At 39.8% G+C, this 24,344-nt stretch overlaps 1 protein-coding gene across 3 annotated transcripts in view; it reads left to right on the top strand.

Annotated features, from left to right (window-relative positions):
• The window catches only part of LOC124554988 (sarcolemmal membrane-associated protein-like), a 337,706-nt gene that overhangs the window by 270,431 nt on the left and 42,931 nt on the right, over positions 1-24,344 (top strand). For 2 of the 3 annotated variants that reach the window (XM_047128729.1, XM_047128730.1), the window contains 4 exons: positions 554-731; positions 2,421-2,616; positions 8,771-8,933; positions 12,298-12,432. In XM_047128729.1, the coding sequence (XP_046984685.1) occupies positions 554-731; positions 2,421-2,616; positions 8,771-8,933; positions 12,298-12,432 (672 nt within the window). Of the gene's footprint in view, positions 1-553; positions 732-2,420; positions 2,617-8,770; positions 8,934-12,297; positions 12,433-18,310; positions 18,496-24,344 lie in introns of all 3 variants that reach the window. The other variant, XR_006968506.1, reaches the window with a different exon arrangement.

Raw genomic sequence — 24,344 nt, 5'->3', positions numbered from 1 at the left:
CTCCACAGTGGCTCTCACACGTTAGACTCAGGGCCAGGAGTGCGCGCAGCCATGGCTTAAGGCGCGACTGCTGCAGAGACCTCTAGTGATCATAGAATTCTGTGCCGTCTGGCGCGGATTCGAAACCAGATAAAATTTCTGGGTTTCAATGCATGAGCCACATATCATTAGCAGCCACATTCTGCTCATTGTGGTAATATTCATGTGTTGTTTTTAAAGTTGTCATACACACCAGTATTCCCCAACATATAATAGGATATCTTGTTTGAACAAAACCACATTTGTTTTGGCTAAAGTTGGTGGTAAACAATGGCAAATACGAGATGGAGAAAAGAAGGCAGTGTACATTCTTAGCTGTTTAAAATATATAATCATATTTATCTTTGACAAGGTGCATATAAATTCATGAATTTATGTCAGTGAAAGGTTGCTACAACCTGAAAATGTGTGTTGTGTGTTAATTCTTGTTCAATGTTCTTTCTCCTACAATGTCTTTGCTTTCAGCTGAATATGTGCCAGAATGATGGGTTTTTGTTTTTGCCAATTTATTCAGGTGTATCAGTTCATGGCTGAAAATAAATCTGACACTGTGGGAAAGTTACATGAAACTATAAAGCGACTGACATTTGCAAGAGATCAGCTGCAACTGGAAGTTCATAAACTGGAGGAAAAGCTCCAAGTGGAAGTAGCAGCTTCTCGTCATCATAGTGATGAGTCAGAGCGCTTGCGAAGTAAGTAGACCACTTTGACAGTCAAACCATATTACCTCTGTCTCTGTTATTATGTGTAATTGACAGGAAGGTGTAGCTCTATACTCGTGAAGGGCTTTTGAAGAGAATACACTCTTATCCCCTTAGATGGAAAGTTTGTCTATGCTGAACTAATTCCCATTCCCAGTCATAGTATGCATTAAAGTACTAGTTCTTTTGGGACAGTTTTGTGTAATACACATTTGTGGGTGAACGAATAATTTGTCATATATACAAGGGATGAGACGAGCTTTGGATCTGATTTGATCTGGGAGGTAGGAGGAGAAAATATGATAATGCTTGATGACAGCAAGGCATAAAATATGGTGAATTTGATGTATAAGAAAGCTAGAGCAACAGTGACAAAATTGGTTAGGAACTGTGCAAAAAATGGTTAAGGAAGAGGTTGTTGACCTTAATACAACAAGGTAGATTATGAAAATCCTGTCAGTGGAAGTATGGTAAACAACCATAATAGGCATTAGGAGGGTGTTTTGGGAAGTATGTGGAAGTTGTTGGGGGGCGGGGGGGGGGGGGGGGGGGGGGAGTTAAATATGAGAAATGATTGATATAAAATGTTTTGGTTGGATTTAGGGATTGAAGCTTGTATTGGGATCATGTTGGATTTCTAGACTGGGATCTCTGCAGCAATGCATTTATCTGATAGCTGGCATTATCAGTCCAATAGTTAATAACTACAGTTCATCAATGCAGTGGAACGTAGCTTTCTCCAGGGAGAATGGTCAGATCTGGATATGTTTTGAAGTTACATGTTGTAGCCCTTGCAGCCATCATAAAATTAGTGTCACATGAAATTTTGTTGTGGAATATTGTCAAGATTATGAGATTTTTAACATGTAATTAATTACTAGCTGCAATACATCACACGTGTACACTAACTTAAAACTGGCAATATTAGGATAGCACAGTGATCTAGCATACACCTAATCATAAAGAGTATATATATAGCAGAGGTATATGGGTCTTTGAAGTACAGACTCGTCTGTGTACACAGGTTTATGCCTTCAGAAAGCTCTAATAACTCAAAGTTTTATCACTATTTGCACTGGATGTGTGTGTGTATCACACAGACCCTGTGCATCAAAGGCGTTAATATTGAAAGCTGGTTCACTTATAATAGAAAGCAGGACAGGTCATAATGTGTTGTTTAGAAATTCAGCCTGTACTGATGAGGTGTGTTTAACTACGTCTTGTGGACGAAATGTGGTTCATTATTTCTTTCTAGCTGTTTCTTTACTAACCAAAGTTTGTTACATACCATCTTTAGATTTTGAAGTTAGAAATGCCACAGCCCTGTACATAAAACTGCATAGTAAATATTACTATGTGTAATGTTCGTAGTGACCCACTATATATCATTTTCCGTAATATTGATAAATAAAGGATAATATGAGTAACTATATCGAGGCTGTGAAAAAGCACTATGTATATTTCTTCATTTTCATTTTCCACTTTGTCATATGTGTTTACTTATTTATGTTAAGCATTCAGAACAACTTGATGAATGAGAATTATAAATAGGCCATTCTGTAATACCATACAGTAAAAAAAAGTAAATTCGAAGAATAAAATAAAGACAGTTCTAATCTCTCTATGAAAAAGAAGTCAGTAAACTTATCATTTTTTCAAGTTGTATTATTTTTGTTTCAGAGCAACTTGTGGAAGTGCAGCAGTGTGTGAAGCAAGGACATAATGAGGCAGAAAAAATGAAGGATAGGCTGAATGCTCTTCAGGCTGAATTAGATGCACGTATAAATAGTGCAGAACTAATGTCTGACAATAAAGATAAAGAGGAGGTTCAGCAGCTATCCAACCGATGCATGATCCTGGAAGCTGAAAATCTCAGGTCAATAAGTCCATGAGGTGTCATGATGGTAACATACTAAACTTGCTTTCAGGAGAGTATATAGCTGACTTCTGTATCTGTTTGGAGCCTATGCTCCATCTCTAATGACATTAATCATTCACAAGCCATTAATCCTTCCTTCCTTCCTTCCTTCCTTCCTCACCTTCATGTATCTCATGTAATGGACTTTGGTAATGTGGAAAGAAGTCAAGGCTGTTAATACAACAAAATGATTTAATATTATAAAATGTTATTGTGTTGCAGTGCTAGTGTTAATTATAAAGTAACCAGAAATATTATACTGAGAGTCACTATGAAAGAGAATAATTTGCAATACAGAATTTCTTTAATTTTAACTCTGCAATTTTACCCATGTAAGATACTTAACATACTATGGTTGTTTGGTACAGGCATGAGTAGACATGTATTTGACTTATTTGTGCACTGATAGATGTTAATGCCTTCAAGTCTTTGTAGAGGTTCTTCTTGATTCTATATTTCATTCATGATATTACACTAATTTTTGAGAAAAGAGCAATGTTGGTAACAACAAACAAAATTAATGAATATGTATGTGGGGGTACAAATAGGCTTAGATGATGTCAGTAATGCACGATTTTATTTCCCAAGTTTATACACAGGGCACTTACAACTAGCTGTCCAGCACTGTTACCAATGAGGTACAGACTGGTCTTCCTGCAGGTAGTCTGCCATAGTACCAGGTACATACCTGCCCTAATGTTGCCAGTTCCCCAGTGTGGAGTATGTGATGTTCAGTTCACCATATATGTTTGTGAAATAATTGTCAAGACACACAGTTTTTTTTTTTTTTTTTTTTTCCAGAGATCTCTGCAGATTTTCTTAGAATGTACTTAGAATGTATGATCCGTGTAAGATACTTTCCTTAAGAAAAAATATTTCTGTAACTCCTTAGTCAGTGGAAACTTGCACTGGAAACTATTTCCTTCATTTTTCGAATGTAGCTGAACTAAAGTATTTCATTAATTATAGTGGGAGTTTTTCAGTTACATTGTTGTTCTATTCATAATCCCAAAAATTTATTCTGCCTGCTTCTTGTGTGTCACTGTTTGAGCAGACTATTTTATAGCTGTGGAATTCCTTGAGAAACAATGAATTGTATGTACTAAATTTTGTCACAGTTTTGATCTGAACTATCTGTTGTTTTCAAACTTCCACTAGCTGCCACTCCAGTAAGAGGCCTGGTACTACATTTTAGTCTTGTACTCGAATCATCAGCAGTAAAAAGAACAAAATTTTTCTCTAATGACAATGCAATTGGAATGGCAGCTTTAAACTCGCTGCTCAGATGTGTAGCTCTCAAAGAAAGTATACAACAAAGATTCACTGGGATGCAGATGCAGATGCAGATGCAGATGCAGGGGCAGAGATGGGAGTGATCCAAACAAAAGTGTGTTCACTGTTTGTAATTCAATAATTTCAAAAGAAAGCTACTATCTCAAGCAGAAGTTTAGTGTAACTTTTAAATTTTTCGTGAGTAGGCACGTCGCACTACATTTATGGTAGAGGTGGTGTGGTGTACCAGTACAGTGGAAGACCATCAAGTAGCAACAATGACTGAGGTGAGGTTACCATTTATGGAACTCGGGCTGTATTGAAGTCATATTGGAAGTACGAGAACAGTCACGAGATGTAATGGTAATGGCAGAGTAACTTTGGAAGACATCAAATAATTGCCCATATTGGTGAAAATTTCAAAGTTGACAGAAGTGTTAAGGATATGCAGAAGGCAAGATCCAGCTAAACTTCCTCACTCATCCCCTCTTCCCTGTTGAATCGCAACTCTTTTTGTATGTGCATGGCGAGCATGTCATTGCTGTACTTTTTCCTTTCCTGTGCCATTTTTTAAATAGAAAAGTGCAAGCAATGGAGGGAATGTTGCCCACTGCTGACAAGGAAGACTTCCATTGTACCCCCCCTCAGATTTAGTGGTAAGATGGCGCAGTGGATAGCCCGTCAAACACTGAACACAAAGCAAGCATGAAAACAGGAAGAAGGTGTACTGAATTGTGGGGAAAAAAAGCAAAATAGAAACAGTGAACAGTCCAAGCCTCAGAATTTTAATATGGAGGGAAAAGGGATTGCCGCACTGTCACGGTTAAGTGGTCACGGTGCTGGACTGTAAAGTGTGCAAGTCATTTTCAAACCTTCTTCGGGCCATTTTTCTATTTCCACAATATTATGAACTGTCCATCCCATCATTGAAATGTTTGTTCTCTTTCCATAGTCTTGGTAGTTGTCATACTATACATTGGTTATAGAATATGAGCCCTGTGGTAAGAATATGTTATTGTTGCAAGCAAACTTAATGCATAGTGAGAGCAGGTGAGATACCTCATACTTGGCTCATAAAAATGAAAACAACAAACAAACAGGTGTGAACTATGTTACAATAAAGGAATTCAAGAGTCAAAACTTCCAAAAGGGAACATAACTTCAAAAACACTAAAAACATATGTTTTGACAGAGCACAGGTAAACTGTGTGATTGTGAAACAGTTGCATTAATTTGTTGCAGCTTACGTGACAAACTATTATGTTTTCATTCCCGTGGGAGTGATCACATTCACATTCATACAAACACGTAACTCTGGCAAGGAGCCATATCACACTCACTTACGAGGCATACAAGTTGTTGCGTCAGTAAGAGATTCCCTTCATATGACACACGTTCTGTCACTAATGCCGTGTATGACACACCCAACTTTTTTTCAGTTTAGGATTCGGTTCACTTGCCACCTTGTCATCAAACATTTGGAGTTCCCATTCAAAAGAGATTTCCTTTCGGCTGCTAATAGAGTAGTTCTGCAGAATCTGCCAGGCACTTTATTGTGAATTGCAGAGTAATCACGTAGATGTAGAATCAACTGTCATTATAGGTCCCTTTCTTACACCTTGCTGTTGCAAAACGATGTTACATCAAAATATTGACACAAACTTGAATGCAACAAAAAAAGGCACGAGGGAGGTTTGAACACGGCTCACCCGCCTGATAGTCCATCACCATGACCACTTACCCACGATGCAGCTGCCCTGTCGAGCCCTCTTTATTGCATTTCGTGCCCTTGGACCATTCACTGTTTCTATTTTGCTTTTTTTCAAAATTCGTTAGACCCCCTTCCTGTTTTCATGCTTGATCTGTGTTCAGTTTTTGGTGGGCTGTCCACTGAGCCCTCTTACCACTAAATCTGAGGGGGGTGTGATGGGGAGCTTCCCTTGTCAGTATGGTAGCCAGTCCATATGAGTGAGTTGCAAGGTACCCATACAGTTGCAAGCCCCGTGACTATGCAGGGAATGCAGTATTGATGCCCGAGGTATTGCCTCTCGGGATCATGATGAGTAATAGGTGCCTGTCCATTTGGGGCCACCGAGATTGTTATGGCTTGGTGGTGGCCATGAAGTAGAGCCATTGTTTGGACTGTGCACCATCATGGTATATATCACGTTCAGTCAAATCTGAAGTTACCATCCAGTATGCATGAGGCTCTTGCAATCTCTTCAGACTAACCTGACTGATTCAGTGCAGACCATTACGATCCCAAGAACTTTCCCTCCATGGCCACTCCAGGAGACAAAAGCAAAATCAAGCAATCTGCAGAAACCTATTCCCCTCAGTGCCTTGTTTGCACCTGGACTGATGGAGGGTCCTTTCTATCTACTAAACCTATGCATTGGGAGAAAACTCCTCCCTCAGTAAACTATGAAGTGCTTGTCTTAAATTGAAACGACAAATCCTGCCCAGTCCTGTTACCCTCTTGCAAGAAATTTGGTGACCTATCTGTTGCTGTAGCACCCCATAAGAGCCTGAACATGGCACAGGGTTTAATTTTTACCCAGGACTTACACTGTAGAGGAATGAGGAATTGTGCAAAAACTTGGATTAGCAAGGAGGCGCACTTTATATCATGTACCTAGAGTCCTGCCAGACAACTATGTTGTCACTAGAGAATTCATCCTCACTATTGACAGGGGATTGACTTCCTAAGAATGCTAATATCTGGTATACTGTAGTTATGCAAAGCCACGTTTCCCACCCTCGATGCAGTGCTTTAACCCGCTAAGTGGGTAGTTTGTGCACGTGCGCCTCTTCCGCAGTGGGTAAGATGCACCAGCATGTGGTGGTGCTGCGTACTGTTCTTGCGCATAAAAGTTTTCCTTCACGTTTTTGTTGTTGAATTTAAATTGATATTGGATGGAAATGAATGAAATATATTGCAGAAGTTAACAAAACTGTATTTTTACAATATTACAAGTCATTTTCAGTGTGAAACGCTTCAAAACAAGGTGCTGCACACAACAATACTCCACATTCTGCGCACCGGTATGAAGTCTCTTTGCGAAGGACTTTTCTCGTGCACACCACACACCTCCTTGTTGGTCTTCCCTTCATTGTGGGTGGCAGAAGGTCTGGAAAATGCCTGGCTGTAAGGTGTGTTGCTTTCGGTGTTCGAGGTGGGTGTCCTACTGATTTCCCTTGTTGTGGTGAAGATATAGTCAGCTGTTCGCCAAGACTAATTGTGAAGCTCATTCTACTTTGTTCGTCACCATGCTTCTTGTACAGAATGTATGCATTGAAGCATGCAGTGTCCAACAAGTGATGGAAATGATTCTGATAATATTTTTTCAGTCTGCATCCTGGCCATCTGGTAGCTTTGTAACAGAATCGCACGCCCCCCCCATCTTCTTGTTATAGTCAGCAAAAACATGCGGCTTTTGAAGGGTTCCCTTCTTCGAGTTTACATTTAAAAATGTTTCGTCACAGAAGGTGCTGACCATAACAACGTCTCTTTTTGTCCTTCCATTTCATTACCATCTGCTTGCGTCTGTATCCTGCTATATACTCTCCTTTCTTCAGTTTTTCCTTTTTTACGAAGTCAGCGAACCCCTTCCTGTCTTGCCACATTGTGCCGACAATGTTGGTGTTATTGCTGGTTAGTTTATCCACCAAATCTGGACTGGTGTACCAGTTGTCAAGATAAATTCAGTGGTCTTTCCTGAGTAGATCGCGTTCAAGCTCCAGAACAATTCGAGAGGTTATCTTTTCATCTGAATAGTGTCTACCACAATTAGTGTCCTATCAGTGTGAACAATTTAGTCCCATACGTACCTGGAGCTGCTGTCACAGAGTTCGTACAATTTTATGCCAAATCTGCTACGCTTTGATGGAATATATTGCCTCCCTCCAAGCCTTCATTTCTGTAGCAACGACAATTCATCAGTGGTGATGTTCCTTTCTGGTGCGTATACTGATCTGAATTTACGCCGCTGATGCTCCATAATGGGGTGAATTTTGAACAGTTTTCTGCTGATAGTGCCTAGTGGGTCATACAAGGTATTGTCAGCAAAGTGGAGGAATTTTAATAAGAGATGAAACTGCTTTTCACTCATCAGTTTCCTGAAGAAGTCATGTGTAGTGTCCTGCCAACTGCAAACCCTGGGGTGTACTGGTAAATTGGAGTGAGTAGCTAGGAACTGTTCTGCATATAAGTTTGTCTGTTTAGCTATTATTGTGCACAAAGCATCATCCACAAAACACACAAAACAACTCATCACATTACATTGTTTCAGAGGCACAACTATAACACTACTACCACTGAACAATTATTGATTACAAACTGAACTAGCATGCACAAATGCTCTAGGTACCGTCTTCTGCAGTAGTGTCTTGTTGTCAGATGTTTCTGAATTGAAGTCACTTTCACTAGCCTCAGCATCCGTGTCTTGAAAAACTTTCAGAACTGTCACTGAAATTATCATCACTTTCTAGAAGCAGCTGCTCCTCCTAGAGAAGCTATTACATACAACAGTGTCTTCATTCGTTTTGCAGCATTTCAGCTCTACTGGTAGCAATCTTTGTCTATTCAACATCTGTCAATGGTGTTGCACTGATAAATAGTCATTGGACAGTAACTGTTGTTGGTATTAGGATATCTATGGAAGACTGGAATTTATTTAAAAATTTGACCAGAGGTTGTGCTGGTCAGTATGGATTATTAGTGTGGTATTTTGATGCAGGTTACTTATTAAGTTCATATTCTTGTGTGGAGTTTAAATAGTGTGCAGTGCCATGTTATAATCTCGGTTGTTTTAACAAATATTCTTTGTCATTGTTTCAGGTTAAGAGCAGAGTGTGTGAAGTTGAACAAACAGTACAGTGACCAGCTTCAAATTCAGGAAGAATTGGAAGCACTGAAATCACATTTGTCAAGTCATCCTATTGGTAACTCCTTAGAAGAAGTGGATGAACTTAAGAACCAGAGGTCAAAAATGACTGAGAAGGTAGTAGTTCTTTTGTGATAATTGTTATGTGATATCTTTAGTGACATAGAAAGCCTAAAGGCTTCCAGAAAATAAGGGCTGCTACTGTAAAATATTTTCTTTCAACAGTCTCATATTTTAGACATGTAGAATTGTAATTCTTGTCAGTACATAAAAAATTAATGTTATTCCTCAAAAGACAACTGCTGAAATATGCTGACTGAACTGATTCATTTGTAACCTTTTCAAAAGGAAACTTAAGGTTTTGTTTTCTTGGAACCCAATTTTAATTAGTTACTTTTGATTTATAGTTATAGTATCATTTGAAAGTTTAAAAAATTGTGGTGTATGAATTACATTGTGCAGTGACAGAGCTGTGCAAAATAGTGAATCTAGTTACCTTTAGTTAACAAATGGCTCATAACAATAGGGGCTGTATATGAATAAGCAAGAGTGGCTGTAATAGTTTATCCCCCACTCATGCTGAATGCAGCAATGTAGTGCCCAAGAAACTGGGCTCCAAATTATATCCCTGTGTAGCCAACCAGAATAAGTTTAATTTGCCAGATTGATTCCATAGAATAGGCATATCCAGTTTGTCCCCCCCATCCTTGTGCAGTCTGTGTCCATACTCAGTTTCTAATTGTGTTGGTGGAGGATTGTTAAACTACTAAACTCCATCCTTTCCCCACCAATATATGCAGTAGTTAAAAATATGTACAAACACTCTGTTATAGTTGGTTTAACCTTTGAAACCATGCTAGATAAAACTGGTTGTTTAAGCCAGTGTGAGTGAAGGTTTCTAAGGAGTGAGATAATGCAAGATGGCCTTCAGAGACAGCATAGTCCTCAGTCTATTAGCCGTATTGTCATATTACAAACAAAACAAAACAAAATCTAAATGTAATGAGTAGGCACCCAAATCACAAAGCAAGCTTAATAAATCCATTTTTATAGCAAATAATATAAATAAAACCGATAGAAATCCACTATATTCTGGTGTGTTGTTAAACTAAATTCCTTGTTCCATTTTCTAAAAGTTAATTGAACATGATTGCATCAATTTTCAGTTCTGCCAAGTTTATTGTTTCTGCTGTGATGTTCCATGGAGACTATTCTTTGGTCAGCTTCACAATGTATAGCAAAAGTTGAGTAGCTCATTACAAAATTCAGAATAAGCTACAGTTCGCAAGATGGTTTGTAGTGCGACACCTTGACACCTGTCTGCATAATGTACACTATGTGATCAAAAGTACCCGGACACCTGGCTGAAAATGAGTTAAAAGTTTGTGGTGCCCTCCATCAGTAATGCTGGAATTCAATATGGGCCACCTCTAGCCTCAGTGACAGCTTCCACTCTCGGAGGCATACGTTTAATCAGGTGCTGGAAGGTTTCCTGGGTAATGGCAGTCCATTCTTCATGGAGTGCTGCACCAAGGAGAGGTATCGATGTCAGTTGGTGAGGCCTGGCACGAAATCGGCATTCTAAATCATCCCAAAGGTGTTCCTATAGGATTCGGGTCAGGACTCTGTGCAGGCCAGTCCATTACAGGGATGTTATTGTCGCGTAACCATTCCGCCACAGGCTGTGCATTATCAACAGGTGCTTCATCATGTTGAAAGACGCAGTCACCATCCCCAAATTGCTCTTTAACAGTGGGAATTGAGAAGGTGCTTACAACATCAATGTAGGCCTGTGCTGTGATAGTGCCGTGGAAAACAACAAGGCGTACAAGGCCTCTCCATGAAAAACACAACCACACCATAACACCACCGCCTCCGAATTTTACTGTTGGAACTACACCCGCTGGCAGATGACATTCACTGGGCACTTGCCATACCCCCAACCTGTCATCTGATTGCCACATTGTGTACCGTGATTCGTCACCACACACAACGTTTTTCCACTGTTTAATCGTCCAGTGTTTACAGCAATCAAGGCATTGCTTGGCATTTACCGGTGTGATGTGTGGCTTATGCGCAGCCGCTTGACCGTGAAATCAAAGTTTTCGCACCTCCCGCCTAACTGTCATAGTACTTGTAGTGGATCCTGATGCAGTTTGGAATTCCTGTGTGATGGTCTGGATAGATGTCTGTCTATTACACATTACAACCCTCTTCAACTGTCAACAGTCTCTGTCAGCCACCAGATGAGTTCGGCCTGTATGCTTGTGTGCTGTACATGTCCCTTCATGTTTCCACTTCACTATCACATAGGAAACAGTGGACATAAGGATGTTTAGGAATGTGGAAATCTCGCATACAGATGTATGACACAAGTGACACTCAATCACTTGACTACATTAGAAGTCCATGAGTTCCACGGAATGCCCCATTCTGCTCTCTCACAATGTCTAATGACTACTGAGGTAACTGATACGGAGTTCCTGGCTGCACCTAATGTGAAAAACATATGTTTTGGGGGGTGTCCGGATACTTTGGGTCACATCGTGTATATGAAACATTGAGACTTTCGTAGTCCTGTGAATGGGAAACGTTGGCACATAAATTGTACAGTCTGTATAATTTTGTCAAATGACCGTCAACTGTTTTTAAAATTGGCGTATGTGGGGAGAAAGAGTAGGCACTTTTATGATGGAGTAAAAAAAATTGCTTACACCCTGACTCACAAAATGATAATTACATCAAAAGGTTACTCGAACTATACTTTATAATTGGATAGATAAAAAATTACTCTCCAATCAGCAGCAGGAGAATACAAACATAAAAGGCATTATAGTTTGCATGCTTTTGGAGCCAGTGTGTCTCCTTCCTGGCAGAAGGGTTGAAAGGGAAGGTAGAGGAGTGAAGGAAAAGGACTGGTGATGCTTAGGAAAAAGGGTAGAATTTGAAAAAGTCATTCAGAACACCAGTTCAGGAGAGACTTAATGGACAAGATGAGAAGGAAAGACCTTACCAGTCCTTTTCCTTCACCCCTCTTCCTTCACCCCTCTTCCTTTCCCCTAAACACTTCTGCCAGAGGAAGGAACCACTGGCTCCAAAAGCAAGCAAACTTTAATAACTTTTGTGTGTGTGCTCTCCTGCCACCACTTGGAGAGTAGATTTTTTTATCCATCAAATTACATTATCTTTTCAAGGACTGATTATTTTCATTGATATGGAACCATACTTAGATTGAGCATAAAGTTAGTAGGAAAATATATGGCTTCAGAAGTGTCTTTAATAATGGAAAAAGTTGAAATATTGGCAAGAAACATTTAAAAGTTAAGCATGAAATAAAGATTTATTACATTTTGTAGTGTTAACATAACTATAGTCTGCAGTGTACCATTTACTCGAAGGCTTTTTGCATAATCAACTGTATTCTAACATGAATGTAACATATTAAAACATTTAATTAAAATGTTTCTTTTTTGCTTTCTAGGTGAATTGTCTTGAGGAAGAACTTGTGCTTGTGAAAGAGAGGTATGCAAAATGCAATGATGAACAAACTCGTCTGATAAAAGAACTTGAAATACTGAAACAAGACAGTGGTAGTTTGCTTAATCAGACATATGCTGTGAGTAATTTGCCTAATTTTGCTTGTTCTTAAGTTAACGTTGAAGTTAATTTATCATTTTGGTAATACTCGCACTGATGTGTGTGACATATCTTGTTAATGCTGGAATTCTACTCATTTTTAACACCTTTTTTGATTTTATATTCATTTGCTGTAAGTTATTTCGATTCTTGTCTGTTACAAGTCAGAAATATTTTCACTGGGAAAGCTTAACAGTCTTCTTGTGTTTTTTACAGAATACTCTTGATACTAATACATGTGTAGAAAGTGTATTTTGTAGTGATACAGTATGTAAAACTAGTCACACCAGTGGATTACTTCAAAAAGTCGGCCACAGGCATCTTCACTTGAACTATCATAATTGACTTCATTTTATCTGCTCCTCCCAATCCACTCCCACCACTTGTATTTTGCTATGAAGTGTAAGTGCTTGTAGGTGGGTCTTTTGTGAAATCCTGAAATAAGTCGTCGTCATGCACTTCTTACAGACGAATAAAATATTATGTATGTAAAGGGCTGGAAGTTGTAATGATAGAGCATTTACATGTGTAGGAAAATCAGGATAAAAATTCCACGTGTTGGAAGTTCAATTGATTTACGAAAGCCATTGCCAGTGGCCAAGATTGATGCCATTGTGCAGTTTGCACCATACTCTGACTCAAACATTAAACTTAAAGCACATGGGTTGAGTTAGAAGAGTTATTGTACAACTTATTTGCAGTCTTATATGGGCCATTGAGGTGAGGGGTCTTGCAGTTAGACTTCACAGAGGCACTCCAGTGCATTTGTCACTCTCATACCCTATGAAGTATTTAATTTCCTCCTCTCTGTCACATTTTCTGGCTTTTTACACTTTACGGTATTCATGACTGCCCATACTTAATTAATATCCTCTATTCTATCTGCTCCCCCCAATCCATAAACATATGTTTACAAAACAAAATGCACACAAATGCAACAACATACCAGTGCACTTGAGTCTTTGGTGCCAAGCCATTTATTGGTGCCAAAATGGCCTAAGATACATGCCACCTAGTGCAACATAGTAGTCAGCCATGGACCTAGCATCGTAGAACAGAGAAAGGCATATGTTTGTCTGCTAGCTTAAATTGAAAAGTTGATGTAGTGCAGAAGCTTTTAACATGGCAGTTTTAGGTGGGGGTTGTACTGAATTGTGGTTGCATCAAATACTGCTAGACGTCAGACCTGAACTACCTCATTTACAACACACTGCCCACCTCAGCAAGCAGCTGTGCAGTATCCATTCGTATATGCGTTGTTTTCTTTCCTTATGTTGAAATGAGTGAAAAGACTAAGGCTGGTTGATCTTTGATTTCAATTATGACCCTCACAACACCAGAAGGAATCGCGGCAATCCCTGTGACCACGTCAGCTCTGCTTATGCAGAACACGAGTTTAAGCTGCTGCCATGGCAGAGGGAGGTGAGGATTGTTTCCCCACACCGTTCCGCATCTGTTTGGTGGTCAAAATTTTAGTTTGTATGTGCCTGCAGCCATTTGCCAGTATATAGTTTCCGCTCACTGCACTATAGCAACTGGAAAACAGAACCTGTTAGCATATTTTGACCGCGCCGAATTTCTTCTTGTAATGTGTGAATAGTTATTTTCAGCTGTTCTGCTATTCTAAGCTCTTTGTCAGCTCTATATATAGTGTCGTCAAGTATGGGTAGCATAGCTTTGAGTGCCCACACAAGATTAGAATTAATATGCTGCAGATTATGTAAGAATAAAATCGGGCTGGGAAAAATATAATAATATCAAGAAACACTTTAGATCAGAGATCCTTTCAGTTTATCAACAGGAAAATAATGCTGCTCCTCAACAAAATGATCATTTGTTGAAAGCTTCAGTACAGGAAAAAGAAGAAAACAGAGGCAGTTTCAGAAAATAAACTGTTGAAGTTTTTGCAAAAGCAAACATTCCAGTCAAAAAGTTCCCCAATCATCGCTCTTTTTAACAGTCCATTTCAAAACTCTAAGGCTTTGTCTTCACACATGTAGCATGACAAGCTTTTAAATTTGTGCAGCATTTTACAAACAACAAATGTCAGGTGCTTGTCCCTAATTACATGTAATATTTTCAGTTACAAAAATATTTTAGCCCCCTCACAGTGACATCAATGCTGTGATGTAGTTGAAGAACTACACTCCTGGAAATGGAAAAAAGAACACATTGACACCGGTGTGTCAGACCCACCATACTTGCTCCGGACACTGCGAGAGGGCTGTACAAGCAATGATCACACGCACGGCACAGCGGACACACCAGGAACCGCGGTGTTGGCCGTCGAATGGCGCTAGCTGCGCAGCATTTGTGCACCGCCGCCGTCAGTGTCAGCCAGTTTGCCGTGGCATACTGAGCTCCATCGCAGTCTTTAACACTGGTAGCATGCCGCGACAGCGTGGACGTGAACCGTATGTGCAGTTGATGGACTTTGAGCGAGGGCGTATAGTGGGTATGCGGGAGGCCGGGTGGACGTACCGCCGAATTGCTCAACACGTGGGGCGTGAGGTCTCCACAGTACATCGATGTTGTCGCCAGTGGTCGGCGGAAGGTGCACGTGCCCGTCGACCTGGGACCGGACCGCAGCGACGCACGGATGCACGCCAAGACCGTAGGATCCTACGCAGTGCCGTAGGGGACCGCACCGCCACTTCCCAGCAAATTAGGGACACTGTTGCTCCTGGGGTATCGGCGAGGACCATTCGCAACCGTCTCCATGAAGCTGGGCTACGGTCCCGCACACCGTTAGGCCGTCTTCCGCTCACGCCCCAACATCGTGCAGCCCGCCTCCAGTGGTGTCGCGACAGGCGTGAATGGAGGGACGAATTTAGACGTTTCGTCTTCAGCGATGAGAGTCGCTTCTGCCTTGGTGCCAATGATGGTCGTATGCGTGTTTGGCGCCGTGCAGGTGAGCGCCACAATCAGGACTGCATACGACCGAGGCACACAGGGCCAACACCCGGCATCATGGTGTGGGGAGCGATCTCCTACACTGGCCGTACACCACTGGTGATCGTCGAGGGGACACTGAATAGTGCACGGTACATCCAAACCGTCATCGAACCCATCGTTCTACCATTCCTAGACCGGCAAGGGAACTTGCTGTTCCAACAGGACAATGCACGTCCGCATGTATCCCGTGCCACCCAACGTGCTCTAGAAGGTGTAAGTCAACTACCCTGGCCAGCAAGATCTCCGGATCTGTCCCCCATTGAGCATGTTTGGGACTGGATGAAGCGTCGTCTCACGCGGTCTGCACGTCCAGCACGAACGCTGGTCCAACTGAGGCGCCAGGTGGAAATGGCATGGCAAGCCGTTCCACAGGACTACATCCAGCATCTCTACGATCGTCTCCATGGGAGAATAGCAGCCTGCATTGCTGCGAAAGGTGGATATACACTGTACTAGTGCCGACATTGTGCATGCTCTGTTGCCTGTGTCTACGTGCTTGTGGTTCTGTCAGTGTGATCATGTGATGTATCTGACCCCAGGAATGTGTCAATAAAGTTTCCCCTTCCTGGGACAATGAATTCACGGTGTTCTTATTTCAATTTCCAGGAGTGTATGTAAAAAATCCCATAATTTTTATGTTTTTTTAACATATAGTACATTAGATGGAGAAGACAAGTAATAAAATTAAATGAAAAGAGGAAGAATTATACTATTCAATAATATGAGGAGATATTAATTTTTGTGTTGCAGCAGAGAAGTGACTATCAAATAATGAATAGCAATAAGAAATTCCAACCCAGTATATTTTGAATATATCATCTAGGATTCTTGGTACCCAACCACACTTACCATGGTGATAAGAGAGGAGGAGCAACAGCAGTTGTTGTTGTTGTTGTTGTTGTTGTTGTTGTTGTAGGTGGTAGGTTGTACTGGTGGTAGTTGTAGGAGGGAGAGGAGAAAAAGTAAGGAATAATTGATATCTTATGAGCATGAGTAAATACGAAGTTTGACATAAAAAATAAATTAAAAAAAAGATCAAACCACTCCCTCATCCCCTCTTGAACCAGAAAATAAAGTTAGCAGATGAGCAGTGTTAAATGCTAGATTGTCATCTTTCTTCCATGGGAGGAAGATGGGGGAATGTGCAGTGAGGCACAAGTTAGAAATGCAGTTGCTTTCTCACCTTTTTTGATTGAGTGTGGAAAGGAAGAGGAGGGAAAAGGGGGGGGGGGTGAGAGAGAGAGAGAGAGAGAGAGAGAGAGAGAGAGAGAGAGAGAGAGATGCTCTACAAGGAAAACTTTCACTGGAAGCTGGACATAGAAGAGTCATTGGCTTCAACTGACAATGGCTCAAGAAATACACAAAGTGCTTGAACTTTAAAAAAGAAGCTACTGCTCGAACTGAAGAGGAATCATCTCATTAGAGATTTAAAATAGCTGCAGAAGTAAATAAATAGCATATCATCTGATAGAGATGGATGAAACAGAAAGTGGTGCAAAACTGAAAGAAATGAAGAAATATGCTCATCAGGCAATGGAAATCGATGTGAGAACAACAGATATTGATATAACCAAAATACATGGTTCAAGAGGAAATTCCCCTGCTTTTAGGGAAGGTAATCAACATAAATTTGTCTGGTATGCTTACAATAGTATCAGCAATAGCTGATCATTGTCTAGTCATTCAAGAAGACAGTAAGGAGTTTTACTTCACTGTATAGATATACTCTGAATTTTCTGCTACACAGAGCAGTATCTGGGGTGTGTGTTCCACAGTGGAAAGTATTTGTATCTAACCTGACAGTATCAGAACATAGCTGTCCCACAGAGGATACCTAGCTCCTGACAAACTTATGATTTGTTCTTTATTTAGTCAAATTAATGACTAACACACAATCCAGGATAAGTATGAAAGAAATGCAAATAGTTGAAAAGACGGTGATACTGTTGATACAGTTAATAAAGGATACAAATGAAATAGTAAGAAAGTCTCCAGCCACTAATTTACATTTTCATCAACTGTTTTTATGCAATGGCAGTATATGTGGAAAATTCGCATTTGGTATTTTTCAAGATAAATGAAAATGAACTGTAATGTCATAATTTTCCATATTTGTGTTAAATGAATGCAATAATAACATTGAATGGTTGCCAAAATAAAATTGTGGAAAACAGTTGTTGCATAGAGAACTATTACAAAGTATCTATTAATTTAGTCACACATAAGATTTGTGTGAGTCATAAACAATGAAATGGATATATCATTCTGATGTTACTGTCCTGTTAAAAGGTGTATTCACTAAAAAAAATATTGGTTGCAAACCGTGAAATGTATGCACAAAAAATTAATCGAAGTGTGAAAAGCTTCCGTACTTTAACATGTGAAAATGTAAAATCAGAATGTTAAACCACTTTTGCACAGAAAGAGTTATGATTGTTACCTGGAAAGCTCTGAAGTGCTTAAGAGATATGAGCTACAGGAGACATGAATTTATCATCATGAATTGCATAGGACAGTTCTTGGCAGTAATGTTACTACAGGAAGGAGGAGAGTGTTGGACAAATTGTGATACTTTTTGGTGTTTCAAGAAATTATTACTGTTTCTAAGCTAAGTCCTGTTATATGAATGTTGGCAAAAGCAGAAACTGGAGTTGAAGTGATTAATGGGTAGCTGTGTAAGGAGTATATCTTTTGTATGCATATCTTTTCTTTTCTGTTCTTTTATTTCCCGTTTCTGCTTTCCAACTTGCCTCTTAATATTTTTTCGTGCTTTAGTACAGCTTTATTTGCTTGCATTTTCTTTTGTGTTTGTGTATATGTAAGTGTTCTCTTTTGTTAATTATTTTCTTGTTAATGTTTTATTTTTATTTCAGTATTTCTCTCATTTCTGTTGCCATTTGCAGGTGCCTGTTCACTTATTTGTTTCCATGGCCTTCGCTGTTATGGCTATTGTGATGGTCATTAACCAGTTGGTGTGACCACAGTTATTAGACCCTTCATCCTATCCTAAATAATCCATTATCTTTATCACCATTACAGCAATACTCTAGGCCAGCTTCTAGCTTAAGTCTGCCAGTCCACATTGAAGGTAAAATTTTATTTATTGACCATGGCGTTCTTATGTAACTGCCAATGTGTGATGACATCCCATTATTTCCCATATAAACTGAATGCTATTTGCGTGCCTTCTTCACATAACAAGTGGTGTGGACTTCTAAAGTGCTTGGGTACCTGTATCTTTATTCTTCAAATAGCTTTCCTTACAATCAAGCTTTTAATATATTGCATTATAAAACAGTGTTTTTGGCTTGTTAGATAGTTATTTGTAGATCAGCAGTATTTGGATATATATTAGTGTAATTTGAGTAGTACTAAAAAGTTATTGAGTCTCCAACTCTATTCAACAGTATCTATTTCCCTACCAGAAAAACATACTTTTATGTGGACACATTAGATGTTTCTGATAACAGTTCAGCTACCAATATGTTATACTTATTGCTGAATGTATTGTGGAAGCTGGTTATTTCGCCAGTAGATGGAGTTAATTCGTGGTTTACTGTAAAGTACCAAATCTGATCAGTCTCGGCAGTCACTTGCGGCAAAACACTGCTTGACAGAAAGAAATATCTCTGGGTGATTACACATGGTCATATACCACAGTTTTGTCGTTGATACATTATGCTAATCGGAAGTGTGGGTGGTCCTACACAGCATAAGGGGCATGGTCATTAAAGACAGCGTCCCATAAATTTTCAAAAATATCTACAGACAAGTGCCAACATTACTTTATGTGCAAAATGTTTTAAGCATTCTGTCACACGTCTTACCAGAATACTGGTTAAAGGTATCTTTTTGTCCGTTTACATTTGTTCACAGTATGGGAATTGGATATACGAATGAAAATACATCGAAGAGCCAAAGAAACTGGTAAACCTGCCTAATATTGTGTAGGGCCCTGTGAACACACAGAAGTGCCACAATACGACGTGGCGTGGACTCGGCGCATGTCTGAAGTAGTGCTGGAGGGAATTGACACTATGAATCCTGCTGCAGGGCTGTCCAAAAATCTGTAAGAGTACGAGGGAGTGGAGATCTCTTCTGAACAGCACAATACAAGGCATCCCAGATATGCTCAATAATGTTCATGTCTGGGGAGTTTGGTGGCCAGCGGAAGTAGCAGAAGAGTGTTCCTGGAGCCATTCTGGATGTGTGGGGTGTCACAGTGTTCTGCTGGAATAGCCCAAGTCCATCGGAATACACAATGGACATGAATGGATTCAGGTGTTCAGACAGGATGCTTAAGTATGTCACCTGTCAGAGTCATATTTAGGTGTATCAGGGGTCCCATATCGCTCCAACTGCACACGCCCCACACTGTTACAGAGCCTCCACCAGCTTGAACAGTCCCCTGCTAAGATGAAGGGTCCATGGCTTCATGTGGTTGTCTCCATACCTGTACACATCTATCCACTCAATACAATTTGAAACGACACTCGTCCAACCACGCAACCTGTTTCCAGTCATCAACAGTCCAATGTCGGTGTTGACAGCCCCAGGCGAGACATAAAGTTTTGTGTCATGCAGTCATCAAGGGTACACAAGTGGGCTTTCAGCTCTGAAAGCTCATATTGGTGATGTTTTGTTGAATGGTTTGCACGCCAACACTTGTTGGTGGCTCAGCATTGAAATATGCAGCAATTTTTGCAAGGGTTGCACTTCTGCCATGTTGAACAATTCTCTTCAGGTGTCATTGGTCGTGTTCTTGCAGGATCTTTTTCCAGCCGCAGCGATGTCGGAGATTTGATGTTTTACTAGATTCCTGATATTCACAGTACACTTGTGAAATGGTCATATGGGGAAATCCCCACTTCTTCACTACCTTGGAGATGCTGTATCCCATCACTCATGCGCTGACTGTAACACCACGTTCAAACTCACTTAAACCTTGATAACCTGCCATTGTAGCTTGATAACCGGCCATTGTAGCAGCAGCAACCGATCTAACAACAGCAACAAACATTTGTTGTCCTATATAGGGATTGCCGACTGCAGTGCTGTATTCTACCTGTTTACATATCTCTGTATTTGAACACGCCTGCCTATACCAGTTTCTTTGACACTTTATTGTATTTACAGCCGAGATATCTGCAGTGGTCTCTATAAAATTTACCTAAGAGTCTGGCCTCACAGAAGCCCTTCTGTGTGGTTATGAGTTTCTGTTTGCAAGAAATGATTAATGTGAAAGGTGGTGGTGGTGGTGGTGGTGGTGGTGGTGGTGGTGGTACGTATTTCTCTACACAACACACCAGCAGTTAGGTGGTGGTGGTGGTGGTGGTGGTGGTGGTGGTGAAAATAACTTCCTGTCTATTCAAGTTTGTAGTGCATGCCATTTCCCCTCCTCCCCTGCCTAAAAAAATAGAAAAAAATATCATCATACTGATTATAAAATCATTCTGTTCAGAATGAGACTATGTTAGTACTGAGGATCTGTTGTAGTGTGTCTAAACAGTTGTTCTAAAATTGTCCATCTTAAGGAACAGAGGTAGCATTTGTTAAGGTAACTGTTACAAATGTTTTAGCATACAACCACTAATTTTAGGAAAACAATCCACAGCAACATGTTTTGGGAGTCAACCTGCTATCACCTGTATGTCTTAAGTTAATCCTGTATGAAATGCGTGTCAAAAGCAGTCAAGGTCAAAGTATAAACACAAAAAAAATTATTTGGACATGACGTTGTTGTCTTACTTCAAAAATGGCAGCACGAGATTCCCCGCTCCCCTTATCTGTGTTACGACACATCCTCCAAAGTGTTGTTTCCGTAATGGGCTAAAAACCAGTTATTTCAGCAGCCTCTCGATGCACCAGTAGTAAATATATGTATGGCAATGACAGAGTGTGCTGAGCCATTAGCCATTCCATAACATTCTAAGTATGATACATGGGTATGGAGGGAACCGCAGTATAGGTTATCTGTGCAAAACCTTTCACATTTATTGTACTAAAATCATCCATAAAAAGATCTAAAAACCCATTGAAGAAGGCATTACCATTCTCACTAGTTTGTACATAAAGTACATTATCAAACATAACCAGGTGAATTAATGATTCAAGCTCCTCTGGTAAGTCAAGTTTCTTTATCCACGTGTATCATCTTGAAGTCCTCTCCTATGCCTTTCAGGGTGTGATTAGTTTCATGTATATGTTCACAACTATTGATCTGCCATGGTTGCCCAATCTAAAAGCGTCTGAGTGATCCCTATATCTTATCGAAAATTGCCTGCCTTTTTGTCCTATATATTTTACATTATATGATGAACATTGTATTTTATAAATGCCTACCTGTTCAGATTTACTTATGCTATTGCCAACTTCATGTTTTAAGCTGTGTCTCATTAATTCTTTTGCTGGACATCGTAGGGCTGAAAAATGTTTAAAATTTTAGAAAGCATTCTTGTCTGGAACACAGCAATCGGTATGAAATGTTGGAAATCAATAAAGAGTCCCTAACACAATCGTGCCTGGTTTTATTGATTTTTAACATTGAAAAATTTTTGCTAGTTTCTGTGAAAAATATGGTAAAGTGACACTCTCCTTACCCATTGCTATTTTCTCTTTCTGTTCCTTCTTGCCCATATGGTTAAGACAAATAGTTAAGAAATTCTCGACAAGACACAGGGAGCATGTAGATGATTTTAGACTGGGCAACTACAGTAGATCGGTATTTGCCAAACATATATGTGAAACTAGTCACCACCTGTGAGGCAGCTTAAAAGAGGTGATGCATATGGGTAAGAAAGGAAAGAAAATTGACGTGCTTGAGGAGCTGGGAATAGCAATCCTTGGGCTTAAGTTTGCCAATGTACAAACTGGTGAAAGGTTCACACCTATTTCAATGGATTTTCAGACGTTCTCAATGTTGGTATTACTTCGATAAATGTGAACAGTTTCACACAGATAACGGGTGTAGTCTGTTCACGAACTAATGGTGCATGGAGAGGCAGCTGATGCAATTGGTGTGTAGCCCCTTATGGAAGCAATGCTTTGGAGGATATGGGGTAACATAGACAAGCAGAACAGGTACTCTGATGTTGTCACTTTCAAAGTACCACGATGATTTCATGTACAAATAATGTTATTTGTTTCTATATTTTGACTTTTTTGTGCTTTCAAAGTTTATTTTATATGAGATTAACTTACACAGCCAAATGATGGAAGCTTGACTCCTCTCTATTGTTGACAAAGGCCGTTGGCCAAAAGCTTTAAGTGTGAAAATCTTTTTGTTGTGCCTGTCTGCGACTCAAAATTTCTATGGTGTATATTTTGTTAGTAATATGTCACCTACTCAAGAATACAAAGTTATTACTGAGAAGTATGGAAGTCAGTGTTCACAAGTGCAATCAAATTGCAGATTACAAGACTTTATTTAAGATGAAGGAGCAATATCTATGGGTGAGAATGAGATTTGAAGGCGTGATGTAGAGATTGACAATGGACAACTTAGGATCTGTAAGAATAATGAGAAGTAGACTGAACCAAAGCTTTTGTCTTCACCTTTGTCGATAAAACATTCAGCAATTTATTCATGATTTCACATCATTACAGCCACTGCACACTTCCAGTTACCTGTGCATAGGTCATTCCATTTCCCGTGAGCTTGTCGTATTGAGGTAGGACAGAATAGTTGGATGCACTTAAAGTGTGTGTAATAGTAATTATTTTCTTGGTGTCATATACCATCAGTCCCTGCGACATTTAAAAAAATGCATTATGGAATTTTTTGATTATTTGGGCAATATCGACAGTATTTCTTTTAGACATCTGTTGCATTCTATGACAGATCATTGATGCTGTGGTATATTCAGAATTAATGACCATGAAGAATTTACTGTGATACTTAAAAAATAAATATTCTTTAACACCACAAAAAGGTCGGGTTGTTATGGAATGACTCTTCTGATTAAGTGTAACCAGATTTGTATTTCTAAAAAAAGCTTGACCACTAGGGCATGTGTGTCGTCCACATAATTGCAACAGACAATTGCAAAACTATTATGCAGAACTGTGCTGAATTGGGCCTATGGGGAGGCTTTATCAAAACTTGAGTTGTAGTAAAATATTTCTACAGAGCAGCGACACACTTCATCATTAATCCTACTTCCTCAATACACCTACAGTTGATGATAATAAATAGCTATTGGGTTGGTTGCAGTTAGGGCTAACCAAGTAAGTGGCAGGCAACACTGCACAAGGGAAGAAATTTGTACATAAATTTAATCCCATACTGATTGAACTGCCATATTCAAGCAGTGCTTTTGAAACCATGAGTTCTATGAAATAGGAGTGACAACTGACACAGTTGGCAGCACGGTTGAATTATTCATACCCATATGTGCAAAGCAGTGACAAAACACACAATCACAATTAATAAAGGTAACCAATAAGGGATGGCAGCGGTAGTGTAACTCTGCTGTTTGTTTCCGTATAGCTGCTCAGTGAAATGCAGCACGATATAGTTTTTGGAGCTCTTTTTAATTCTAATACATTTAAAGTATTTCTCACACTAAAGTCGAATCTGGCATGCTTTTCTAGCAGTTACTAAATTTAGCTATTTGCTCAGGGCAGATGTCCTGTGTTACAATTAGTAAAATTATTTATATTTAGCCCACAGTTCTGTATTTTGTCTTTATCAAACAATGGAAATTTCAAGTTGGAAAATCAACAATGTTACGAAAAAGATAGATTGCTACTCACTGTATGAAGATGACAGTTAGTTGCAGACAGGCGCAATGAAGAGACTGTTACACATTGAGCTTTTGATCAAAGCTTTGTTCAGAAAACACACACACACACACACACACACACACACACACACACACACATACACACACGCACACGACCGCTATGTCTGGCTGCTCTGGCCAGAGTGCAACTGCT

This window comes from Schistocerca americana, chromosome X (genome assembly GCF_021461395.2).
Source record: "Schistocerca americana isolate TAMUIC-IGC-003095 chromosome X, iqSchAmer2.1, whole genome shotgun sequence".
In the NCBI taxonomy this organism is placed as follows: Eukaryota; Metazoa; Arthropoda; class Insecta; order Orthoptera; family Acrididae; genus Schistocerca; species Schistocerca americana.
This window is presented reverse-complemented; position numbering and strand designations above follow the sequence as displayed.